This window comes from Sminthopsis crassicaudata, chromosome 3 (assembly GCF_048593235.1).
Source record: "Sminthopsis crassicaudata isolate SCR6 chromosome 3, ASM4859323v1, whole genome shotgun sequence".
NCBI classification, from domain to species: domain Eukaryota; kingdom Metazoa; phylum Chordata; class Mammalia; order Dasyuromorphia; family Dasyuridae; genus Sminthopsis; species Sminthopsis crassicaudata.
In genome coordinates, this window is record NC_133619.1 from 278,103,313 (window position 1) to 278,115,671 (window position 12,359).

At 39.9% G+C, this 12,359-nt stretch overlaps 1 protein-coding gene across 1 annotated transcript in view; it reads left to right on the forward strand.

Moving 5' to 3' along the window:
• Window positions 1–8,026: 8,026 nt before the first annotated feature.
• RPGR (retinitis pigmentosa GTPase regulator) overlaps window positions 8,027–12,359 on the forward strand; it is an 82,380-nt gene continuing 78,047 nt past the window's right edge. The window contains 1 exon segment of the mRNA XM_074300840.1: window positions 8,027–8,231. Coding sequence (XP_074156941.1) covers window positions 8,117–8,231 — 115 coding nt within the window. The 5' untranslated portion in view covers window positions 8,027–8,116.

Genomic DNA, 12,359 nt, shown 5'->3' on the forward strand with positions numbered 1-12,359 from the left:
TTCAATCAAAGAAAATTCACATTTTAGCTTTCAGCATTTTACCAGAAATGTGTAACTCAAATATTCCCCCATTCCATATATTTTCTTTTAATGCAATGATTTTATGTGAAAAAAAATTTAAATAAAATTAAGATGTTTTCTATTTATCTTTTAGCATTTCTTTCATTAAAGGGCAGAGTAGCATGCTGAATAAAAATCTGGCCTCAGAGTCAGGTTCAAGTTGCATCTCCTGACTCTTTCTTCCTGCTTGTACCTAGAGAAGGAATTTAATTTCCTTGTATCTGAGGCAACTTTCAAAGACTATAAATTGGAGAACAGTTGTTGATTTTATTGGTAGAGTTTGCCCACCAGGCACTTCTTATGTCTATAGTCTCCAAAGGGGGTACTCCCCAAGGGGTGCATGAGATCGCCTCTAAAAGTAGTAACAGCACTAGAAAGTAATTCAAAAACAACCAATCAGAAAGGTGGGTTGTGCTTGACCTTGTTTTCCCTAATTTCTTTACCTGTAAAATAAGTTGGAGAAGGAAATGCCAAAGCACTCTAGTATTTCTGCCAAGAAAATCCCCAATGGAGTCACTCCATGCATGAAAATCATCCCTACCAGGATATAACTGAGAAGTGGTGACCCAAACTCTGCTCAATGACCTTCAGAGAGGAGGAACCTATCATCTCATTAAAGAGATCATATGCTACTTTTTAATAGCACTAATTGTCTGATGTCATCTGAGCTACATTTTCTCATTGCAATTCTCCCCCTCTCCCCTCTTGGTTTTGCTTCTGCCTTTTAAAACTAAATAGAAAAGGTTAAATCCCTTCTCCACATGCTGGTCCTTCATATATTTGAAGATAGAAGCTCTCTGAGTATTCTTTTCTTAGAACTAAACATGTTTAATTCCTTCAACCAGTCCTCATATGACATGGATTCAAGACCCTGACTACTCTTCTCTGGAAACTCTTCAGTTTATCAATATCTTTTTTATATTTGGAATCCAGAATAATGTATCATATTGCTAATAAAGTTTGAAGAGGAAAGCATGGTGGAATAACAACTTTTCTATTCCTATAAGTTATGTTTTTCTTTTCTTTTTTAAAATAATATTTTATTTTTCCAAGTACACATATAGTTTTTAATATTAATTTTTGTAAAACTTTGTGTTCCAAATTTTTTCTCTCATACTTTCTCCCTTCATATAGATTAAATATGTGCAGTTCTTTTAAACATGTCTCCTTATTTGCCATGTTGTATAAGAAAAATCAGATTAAAAGGGGAAAAACACAAGAAAAAAACAAGCAAACAAACAACAACAACAAAATGGTGAAAATACTATTCTTTAATAACATTCAGTCTCCATAGTTCTCTCTCTGGATGAGGATGGCATTTTCCATCCCAAGTCTATTGAAATTGCTTTGAATTATAGGAACCTATGCTTAACACATCTCAAAATTTCTTGGGATGCTTTGGTGGTCACATCATCCTATTGATTCGGATTGAGTTTGCATTCCATTTAAACCTCTAGCTCTTTTTTCAGTATGACTGGTATCTAACCACACTTCTCAGATCTTTTATTTGTGAAGTTGATTTTTTTTTGGTAGCTATATGCAAATCATTACTTTTTCCCTATTGAATTTAATTTTTATTAGATTCACTCTTATATGTCAACCTATTAAGATCTTTGTGGATCCTAACTCCATCAACCAGTGTATTACTTGTCGCTTTCACCTGTTTCACTTGCAAAGTTGAGTTAGTTTTGATGGGGCCCTGATAGCAATAAGACCTCAATGCTATATAAAGTTCTTGAATGAAAAAGTATCCAAAAGAAAACAAAGCTAAAGAGAAGGGTGGGAAGACTGGTCTCCTCAAAAAATCAGGTTATCAATTAGATCTAGCCCAAATAGACCTTACCTTCCAGATTTCATATAGAATGAACATCCTAAGAATTTGCTTGTTGTTTAATCAATTCAATAGTATGGGGGGGTTTCTTGGCAGAGGTATTGAAGTAGTTTGCCCTTTCCCTCTCTAACTCATTTTATAGATAAGAAAACAGAGGCAGAGTTAAGTGACTTGCCCAAGTTCACACAATTAGTAAATGTGTCAGATTTGAATTCTGGTTTTCCTGACTCCTGGCTCAATGCTCTGTCCACTGTATCACCTAACTGCCTTTATTCTCAGAATACAACAATGCTAATCAAACTTTTACTGAAATGTTATGGGCCAGAACTCTGAAACAAGGATTCTTACAAGGTATTAAGTCAGTGAAATTGATGATACAATGGTTATCTAGTTTAGCGTGGTGATTACTTTGCTGAAAGGAAGGCTAGACCAGAGACCTCCCAAAAACCACCAGAACATTACATTTTGGCATCTGACCATTAGGCTAAGAACCTACATCTGTAACCCAGAAATTAGGGTAAGTACAAAAATAGACAAGAAGGAAACTTTGTAAAGGACTAAACTAGTATTTCAGCTGAAATGGGACAAATGTTTAGAAAAGAGCCTTTTCCATTTCAAGGAAAATGTGTGGAAGGCATAGTTAAACTCATTAAAAGCTAAAGTTTGATTGTAACTTGGGAGCATATCATTGAACTTCTAGAAACATTACAATACATATCTCATTGGTTCTCTAAGCCCTTCATAGGTGGTTCATCATTAGGGCATTCCCCAACCCCTAATCTACTCCCCTCAGTTAGCCCTTCCTGGGTGGTTCTAGGTGAACCACCTAAGTGGTCCTAGGGGGAGGATACTGACAAACTAGGTGAAAAGGATGAAGAATTAGATAAGAATGGAGTTAAGTACAATTCTGATGAAATTAAGGAATGTGGTGCTTCACTGCAGGACTCATTAGGGCATTCCCCAACCCCTAATCTACCCCTCTTAATTATTCCTTTCTGGGTGGAGGGAGGAGGCCTGTGAATCTGCCTAGGACAAGATTACAAAAGGCATTAGTTAAAGATAAAAAAAAAGGACATGATATATCTGATTTGATAAATTCATACACTGTGATTGAAGAATTTGATTCTTCTGGTCAAGCCAGGAGAAGATACACTCCTTTTGATTTGTAAATTATTAAAGATTTATAAAAGGGTTGCATTCTTTATGGGGCTACATCGTCTTATGTTAAGATGGTATTAGAAATTTTGGCTTATGAAATTTTAACCCTTAATAATTGGAAATCTATAGCAAGGACATATTTAGAACCTGGACAAAACTTGTTGTGGCTTTCAGAGTATAGTGAACTATGTAGAATACAAGCCCAACAAAATAGGCAAACTGGAGTTAATGTACAAATCACCTTTGAGAACTAGCAGGTAAAGTCAGTATGCAGACATTTCAGAACAGATTAGTTACCCCATAGTAGTATATGAGCAAATTGCTGCTGCTGCTATTAAAGCATGGGACTCCCTCCCAGGAAAAGATCAAGAGGAAGCCTTCACAAAAATAGAGTAATGTCCCAATGAACCTTTTACTGATTTTGTGGGACATCTGCAAATAGCAAGATTGGAGAAAATATAGCTACAGGAATTATGATAAGACAACTGGCTAAGGAAAATGTTAATGAGGTTTGTAGAAGAATTATATGGGGACTACACAAAGATGCTCCTTTAGAAGAGATCATAAGACAGTGTGCCATAGTGAGCACAAATTATACCCAGGCTATGATGCAGAACATGGGAAGACAGGCAAGGGACTTCCAGAGAGATTCGTCAATGCTTTCAGTGTGGTAAAGAGGAGGACATCTGAAAGCTCAATGTAGGCATAGAGATAGAGTGAGAAGACCCCAAATCCCATTACAAAATGTAGCAAGGGCTTCCACTGGGCCTCAGAATGTAGATTGACCCAGGGAAATGAGAGGTGGGGCCCAGTTCCAAGACCTCAAACAAAAAACAGTTGGGGCATGATGGCAGCCGAGTTTGCACCCAGAGAGTTTTTAGAAGTTCAGGACTCTGATATGATCAATCGGCCAAAAGGCAATCAGATGGGAGAAAAGGATTACAATTGGGGAGAATACAGAATTTTTAACCAGACAGAAGGGCAGTGTCCAGTACAAGCAACTCTAATGTAATTGCCAAGTGATAAGGAGAAATCCAGAATGGTGAATGGAAGGGACTAGATAGGTTAACTGCTTGGGGGAAAGGGTTTGCTTGTATTTCTACAGATGAAAGAGAAAAAAACCTCCAAACAAAGGAGAAGACCTAAGAAACATCTGACACTGAAAGAACATGGCTGATAATGAGACTATCACAGAACTTCAAAACCCACAGGAATCATTGGATTCCCTGAGATGAAAAATTGTTGATAAGATTGTTGCAGAACTTCAACACTTGCAGGAATCATTGGATTCCCTGACATATGAAGTAATGCACAATACATTGGTTTTGGACTATTTCTAGGACTTATGGAAATGTATGATTCCTCATGTTGATTCATTTTGTTTGTTAATCACTACTAGCCTGTGATACCATATGCTTATGTAATACCTCCCATGTTAATTAATTTATATATACCTGTTTCAAGTGAGACCCTTCAGAAAACCACTTATCTGGTTTGATTCCCCATTTCCTTTGGTGTTTTCATCTCCCTTCCCGAGACATCAGGGAAGGTATGATCACCTCCTTTTTTAGTGTTTTCACCCCTTTTTGAAGGGGAGGCTTGATCACCTCCTTTTTGGGGTTCTCACCTCCCTGAGAAGTCAGGGAGGACATGACCACCTATGTTCTAAAACAAAATAAAGTGGGAGATGTTATGGGTCAGAACTCTGAAACAAGGATTCTTACATAGTGTTAAGTCAGTGAAATTGATGAGACAATGGTTATCTAGTTTATCATGGTGATTACTTTGCTGAAGGGAAGGCTAGTCCAGAGACCTACTGAAAACTAACCAGAACATTACACTGAAACTCTTCGAAAGATACAAGAATCAAAAATTGGACCCAACAACTATCAGCAGACCATCCATTCCTCCTTCTCACTCTCTCCCACCCTTCTTTTCCTCTTGCCTTCCTTCTTTTCTTTTCTGCTTACAAAGAGATATATCCTAGGTCTCAATAGCATCAGCTGCCAGGTCAGGGACTTCCTAGGATAGAGGAGCAAAGATATCTCCTCCCTGTGATTATGATTTATCCCCCAAAAGCTAGGTGTCCCGTCCTAGGTTGCAATTGGGAAAAATAGGACCTATGTGTCCTGGGGCTGCATATTTCAGGACATCTGAATATTCTCTCTTAGTATAGTAGGTTTTGGTCAGACCCTGATGCAAAAACAAATAAAACCAGATTGCTGCATATACATGAAGAATGAGGAAATATTCTAAAGGCAATGGATATAATAAGACTTTGACTAGATAGTACCGAGAAAACAAAGTTGAAGGGACAGAGAAGTCCAGAAAAACAGGATTTTAAACTAGGAGAAGGGGACAGTCTGGAGACATCTAGCTCAAGAGATCATCTTGACAATTTTCCAAGCTACTCCTAGAGCTGACTTGGGATTTGGAGGAAAAAACCAATCACATGGAGAGAGTGTCTTTATTCCTCTGACCTGGTCAGACTCTAATCTTGTGCAATCATCTGCTATTGGGACCTAGGATGAGCCTTTTTGGGGGGAGGTGAGGGGAGAGAAGGGGAGGGGACAGACAAACAGAAAGGAAGGAAAGAAGAAAATAAAGAAGGGAAAAAGAAGGAGATTGAGACTGAGACAGAGACAGAAATACACATACAAACAAATTGGGACAAAGAAATTCAATTAATTCTGAATCCATCTATTTGTATTATCTTTTAATTCACCTCTCTCCATATGTGTGTGATAGAAGATACTTTAGATAGACTAAAGTCTATATGAACTAGACAGCATTCCTCAGATTATTAATATTTTTCTTATAAATAGATAAACCAATGAATAGGTAGACAAATCAATTAATAATGTTAATTGACATGACCTGTTCTTGAGGACTAACTCTGTTAGTTCTTTGCAATCACTGCTTCCCTTTCTACATATTCACTAATATTCTGTTTAATGATCCATTCTAGAATTTTCCCAGCAATCAGTCAAGTTCATATGACAATAGTTTACAGACTCCATGTTCTTCCCTTTCATGAAAATTGGGACACTTTCACACCTCCAGTCTTTTGGTACCTCTCCCAGTTTCCATGATCTTTCAAAAAATCACTGGAAGTTTTTCAACAATAGCATCTGCCAATTCTTTCAAGACCTGAGGAAGTAGTTCATCTGAGCAAGGTGACTTGAATTGATTATGAATGACAAAGTACTCTCTAACTGGTCTTAGGTATCAGCTTCTTAGTAGCCATCTTCTTTCTGCCTTGTCTATTGGAAAGTTTATTCAGCTTGGCAGAGAAAACAGAAGGAAAATAAGAGCAGAGTAATTCTGTCTTCTGTTTTCAGTTACTGTCATTTCACTCTCCCTATTTCCTTTGATGTGAGCTGGTGTTGCTGCCCAGGAAATTCTCTTCTCTGGCTAAATGGCTAGAATCCAGTATCTCCCAGCCTAGGGAATTCAATTCAAAATTCCCACTTATTTATAGAAGAGACCAGTTCAGTAACTCTGTCCTTGAACTCTCATATGCAAGCTCACAGTCCAGCACTGCAGATTCTAACTGCTTACTATCCATTACATGCTCCTGGAAGAGAGAGGAGGAGGAGGAAATTCTTTGCCTTTAGCCTAAAAGGAAGGTCATTTTGGGGAGGGTGGGCAGCATAGGGACACTCTGGTGCAGAAATTTAAGGTAGAGGGAGGCAAAAACTAATCAGTTCATTTTTAAGAGAAGGGTGGCTCTTCTGATGACATCCTTTTCCTATCTACCAGATTGCCAATCATATTGGAGGCAAGTCATTGCAACCAATCAGAGGAGTATTCTGTGTCCTCCCCACAAGGTGTCAAGGGTTTATGTCTATTTCCACTGGAGGCTTTTGGACAAAGGACCACACTCTTTAACCTCACTCAACAACCTCAACAAATTAGGAGCATTCTTGATCACTTACAGCAGCCACTGAAATTACCCAAGCTTCAGAATTTCAGATTGTTGGCTACTCTGTCATTTAGCAGTGCCTTTGGATAAGGATATGCATTCTAATCAATGTATGTCAATTACTGCAGCGCCAAGGGCTTGAAACATTTTCCTTTATAACAGCGGCCCGCTATAGTTTCTGGAGGCAAAGAATTCACTGGGAGCACCAAAAATTTAACTTTGCAGACAAAGATCCTCTGCTTGTGGTCATCTAGACCCATTCCAATGATTATGGTAATTGATGTTGTAAATTGGAATCTGGCAGTGTTTTTACTTTTTGGTAATTATCCCTTGTTCATTTCAGTTCAATTAGTATTTATTAAGCACCGGGTGGATGCTCTATGGCTACAATAAGCTAGCATATGACCATAGGGTTCAAGGACAGAATTTTTTTTAAATTAATTTTATAATAATTAAATCAAGAACAGGATTACTGAATCACAACATTCCTATAGAGGAGAGGGGATTTTTAACTGAATTTTCTAGAATAATTTCCTATCAAGTGCCACAAAACTGAAACAGTCCTGGACTTCCATAAGAAAATATTTATGCCGATAAGTAAACCCGAAACACTGTGAGTCTCAGGTTGTGTGGCTTCCCTAGACAATGAGAGCAACGGAAAAATCAATTAAGTCTGCAAGCATATATTAATTGCCTACTGTGTGCTAAATGTGTGTACACTATGCTAAATGTGTGTACACTATGCTAAATGCTGGAAGTTGGAAAAGTTTTAATTATAAGATTGTATCCACTTTAAAATAGATGTTGCTGTTCGGTCCAGTGTCTATGACAATGCAGCATAACAATGCTTTGAGGTAGGAAGGTAGGAGAGAAGTGGTGCACTCTGCGCATGCCTATCAGCCACTCAAATCAGCGTCCCACATCGCGGCTCAGGACTCCTCCGAGCCGGCAGGGGGCGCTCGAGTCGGATGCCACCCCGGGCCAGGTCTTGTCTTCCCAATTCTCGGCATTCCCAGGCCCTTCTCTGCTTCCACCTCCCCCTCCCCCGTTCCGTGGCTTTCCGTTCGCCACCTGCCCCGCCCCCGTTGCCCCTGGCGGCTCTTTGTTGACTTCCGGGAGCTGGGGCGCGCTCTCCCCCGCCGATGCCCGGAGCTGCGCCATGGGGACCGTGGGGGCCGCCAGCGAGGAGGACGGGGCGCAGCCCTAGACCGTGCCTAGCCGCCCCCGACATGGGGGAGCCTGAGGAGCTGGTGCCGGGTGAGCATCGCTCAGGGGCAGGGGCCGCGCCTCTAATCCGCCACAGTCCTCCTTTCTCCGGCTCTTGGAGAGCCTGGAGGTGACGGTTGGCGGGGGATGGACTCAGGGAGGAGGGTCTGGTGTCGGGGGTGGGATTAAGGCCTCGAGGCTGGAGATGTGGGTGAGGCCGAGGAGGCGAAGATACCCGAAGTCACCTCGGTCTTCAGGAAAGTAGGAGGTCCTTTTGGGAAGCCCCCCACCAGGCTCACCCAAGGGAATCATGAAATCCTTTTGATCAGTCCAGAGAAGGTTACGAGACCACCAGAGTCACCCGTATTTAATGTCCCCGGAGGCGGCTCTTTACCTGCCTTCCAGTGGTCCTTAGAGGGCGGGAGCCTGGTGTTTTGGTCCCGAGTGGGGAGGAAGGGATGGATGTTGGAAGCTGGAGTCTGGCTGTGTCTTTGTTTATTGGAAAGCATTTATTCTGCGAGCATGTGTTCAGCACCTGCTGGATGCAGAGGAGGGAGTCAGAGCTTGGGGAGACAACGATGAGTAAATCTAAAACAGTCATTTATTTGTGTGTGTGTCGTATAGACATTAATGTTACACATACATGTATATGTGCGCACATTTTATATGTGTGCATGTATACATACGTTTGTGTTTGATTGTAACAGGTTGGGTGGGCTTTTCTTTCTTTTCCTTCTCTACAACCCCACTCTTGCTACAAGTATCGCCAGGACCAAACAAGTGCTAAGAGGGTAAACTACTCAGTTAGTGGTGGTACTGATAGCTTGTTATTGCGTTATGTCGGAGGGAACATTCAGCAGGTAGTGATAAAGGTAGTGCGGAGAGGGCGAGGGAGTAAAATGATGAAACAAAGTAAAATTGATGGAAACAAAGGCTGAGTTGAACCCAGAACTTGGGGATCCGGTTCGGGACAAATACCGAGTTGATGGTATGAGCCATGGGGATGAGAATTTGCTAAGGGGTTATGATAGTCATATATTGGTACAATTGTTTTTGTTGTAGGTTGTAATCTCAGTGGTAGTGGTAGTGGAGGGCTAAGGTTGATGGAAATAAAGGCCGAGTTGAACCCAGAACTTGGAGATCTGGCTCCAGGAACAAGTACTAGGTAAAGGATATGAGCCATGCGCTGGGAAAATGAGTGAAAGTGATTTCCAAGAGCCAACATTAGCAAGATCCTGGGCTCTCCTCCTATATAAGTTAGAGTTCTTCTGGAAGAGATTTTTCAGATCTGTTCCAGGCTCCTCAATTTACAGCTCTGAAGTCCGAATTCGGCCTTAGTCATTTTCTTGTACACCACTTTGCCTGCTAAGATTTTGGAAGAGTGGCTGGGGTAGCAGTTTGTCAAAGTAGGAATTTGTAAGTCTGGATTTCTCTCTTTAATCCTCTTCAAACTCTGAGCACTTTCAAACCTCTCCTACATCTTGAGCTTCCTGTCTGTAAAGCAGATCTTGTGGGTCTCTGATGTAAAGACAGTGGTTAATAAAGCAGTTTTTTGGTAAAGAAATTATTGAAAAATAAGAGTATTGCTTTCTAGTTACAATGAAGGCAGCTTGGTAGCTAGAATGCTAAGTGTGGAGTCAGGAAGAGTCATCTTCTTAGTTCAAATCTGGCTGCAGCTAGATATCTGTTAGCTGTTTGACCCTGGATTAGTTATTTTGCCTCAGTTTCCTTATCTGTAAAATGAGCTGGAGAAGAAGACAAACCACTCCGATATCTTTGTCAAGAAAACCCCATATGGGGACATGACATATCATACCCAACTGAAACAGAGAGGAATAAAAGTTGAAACTGGACATCTGTGTTTGAAATTCTTTTTCGTTATTGAAACTTTTTTAACTTCATGCAATAGCTTATATTCTGTCCTCTGTTTTTAGACTAAATTTTGCTTATTATCTTTGGAATTAACAACTTTTTGATGTCCCTAATCACCTTTTCCTGCTATATCTATTCCTTACTTCCTGTGTATGGGTGTCTCTTTTCTCTTCTCAGCCTTACTTATGATTAGAACATTCCAGTCTTTTTATTCTGTTTAATATTTGCCTTCAAAATAATTCACAATTTTATATGTACTTAACACAAATTAACTGAAGGTTTAAACGTATTTAAATTCAATTTGTGTTCAAATAGTGAAGAGGATTGGGGGAAAAACACATATAGATCCATCTGTTTTATCATTTAGCCATCAAAATTTTCTTAAGTTCTTACTTATTAAGTTTTTTAAAAAAGTAAAAACAGTCTCTTCCCTTAAGAAGCTCCCATTCTAATTGAGGTTGGAAAGATAACATGTAAAAAATTAGATAAATACAGCACAGAATAGGTGGAAGATAGTCTCAGAGGGGAAGGCACTAAGAGTTGGGGGGGAATGGAGGAGGGGCAGACGGGAGTGGGGGAGTCTTTGAAGTATAAGGAAGAATTTGAACTATCAGTCAGTAAGCAATTATTAAATCCTTATCATGTTTCTCCCCTCCCTTCTCCCCCAGAATACAAAGGCAAAAGAAGGTACCTGTTTTCAAAGAACTCAGTACTATGGGGAAGACAATAGGAAAATAGCTGTGTCCTACCAAGAAGATAGATACAGGGTATATTGGAGAGAATTAACAGAGGGAAGTTACTAATGTAAAAGGGTATCAGGAAAGGCTTCTCTTAGAGGATAAGATTTTAGGTTGGACTTGAGGAAAGCCAGAGAAGCCAAGGAAGAAGATATGAGAGAGTAGTGTGCAAGAAACAGCAGAGAGACAGAAATCATGTGATCAAAGTACGTCGTGAGGAGTGAGATATATTGCAGGTGAAACAGGGAATTTGATCGTAGAGGGAGTAGGCAGCTATTGAAGTTAATTGACTAGGGGCTGACATGGTCAGATCTGTAACTTAGAAACATCACTTTGACAGCTGAGGGGAGGAGGGACTGAAGTAGGTAGAAACTTGGGCAGATGGACCAACCAGCTATGAGGAGATGAAGACCTGTGTGAGGTGGAGTGCAAGTATCAGAGGAGAAAAGGCATCATAAACAGGAATTGGTATGAAGGTAAAATTGGCAGGCATTGGCAATAGTTTGGATGTGGTAAATGAGAGATAGTGATGAGTCAAAGATGACATCTTGGTTGAGAACCTGAGTGACAGGGGAGGGATAGTGTTACCCTTGACAACAATGAAGTCCAGAAGGGAGATTTTTTTGGGGGGGAAAATGATACGAGTTTGATATCAAAGAGACATCTAGGTTGAAATGTCTAAAAGATTGTTGGCTACAATTCTGTAGGTTGGGAGAGAGGTTAGGGCAGGATATTGAGAATCATCAGCCTGGAGGTAATTGAATCTGAGGAATCTGTTGAGATAACAAAATGAAATAATGGAGAGGGAGAAGGGAAGAAGAACCAGAATAGAGCCCTGGGAATCAAACATCTATCTTTAATGGGCCTGATAATAGATGAAGATACAGCAAAGGAGATAAAAAACCTAGGGAAAAGGGAATGTCAAATAGAAGAGGGTCATCAGATGTTGTCAAAAGTTATTAGAGATCAAGGAGATTGATGATTGGGAGAAAATATATTTCGCAATTAAGAGAGTATTAGTAACCTTGGAGAAAGTAGTTGAGTTGGTTGATAAGAGATTAGAAGCCAGACTGTAGAGTTAAGATAATGGGAGGTAAAGAAGTGGAGAAATTGATTATAGAGAAGACATCTCAAAGAGTTCAGCTACAAAAGGAAGAAGAAACATTTGTCAATAGTTAGTGCATATTGATAGAACAAATGAGGATTTTTTGAAATTGGGGAAGATGTGGACATTTTTGTAGTCAGTAGAAAAGCAGCCAATAAACAGGGAAAGAATAAAGATAAGTAGGAAGGTGAGGATGATAGGAGGGGCAATATGTTGAAGAAGATGACATGAAACGGGGTCACTTACATATTTAGAGGAGTTTGCCTTGGCAAGGAAAAGGGCCATCTCTTTATATAAAACAGGCTAAAGAAGGTAGTTGAGGAACACATCTGAGTGATGTGAGATGAGGAGGGAAAAAGAGAAAATTCTTGGAAAATGGATTCATTTTTTTCCCCCTGTAAAATCTGAGACAAAATTTTTGGGGTAGAGAGATGGAGGTTTGTTAAGTTTGAAGAGAGATATCAA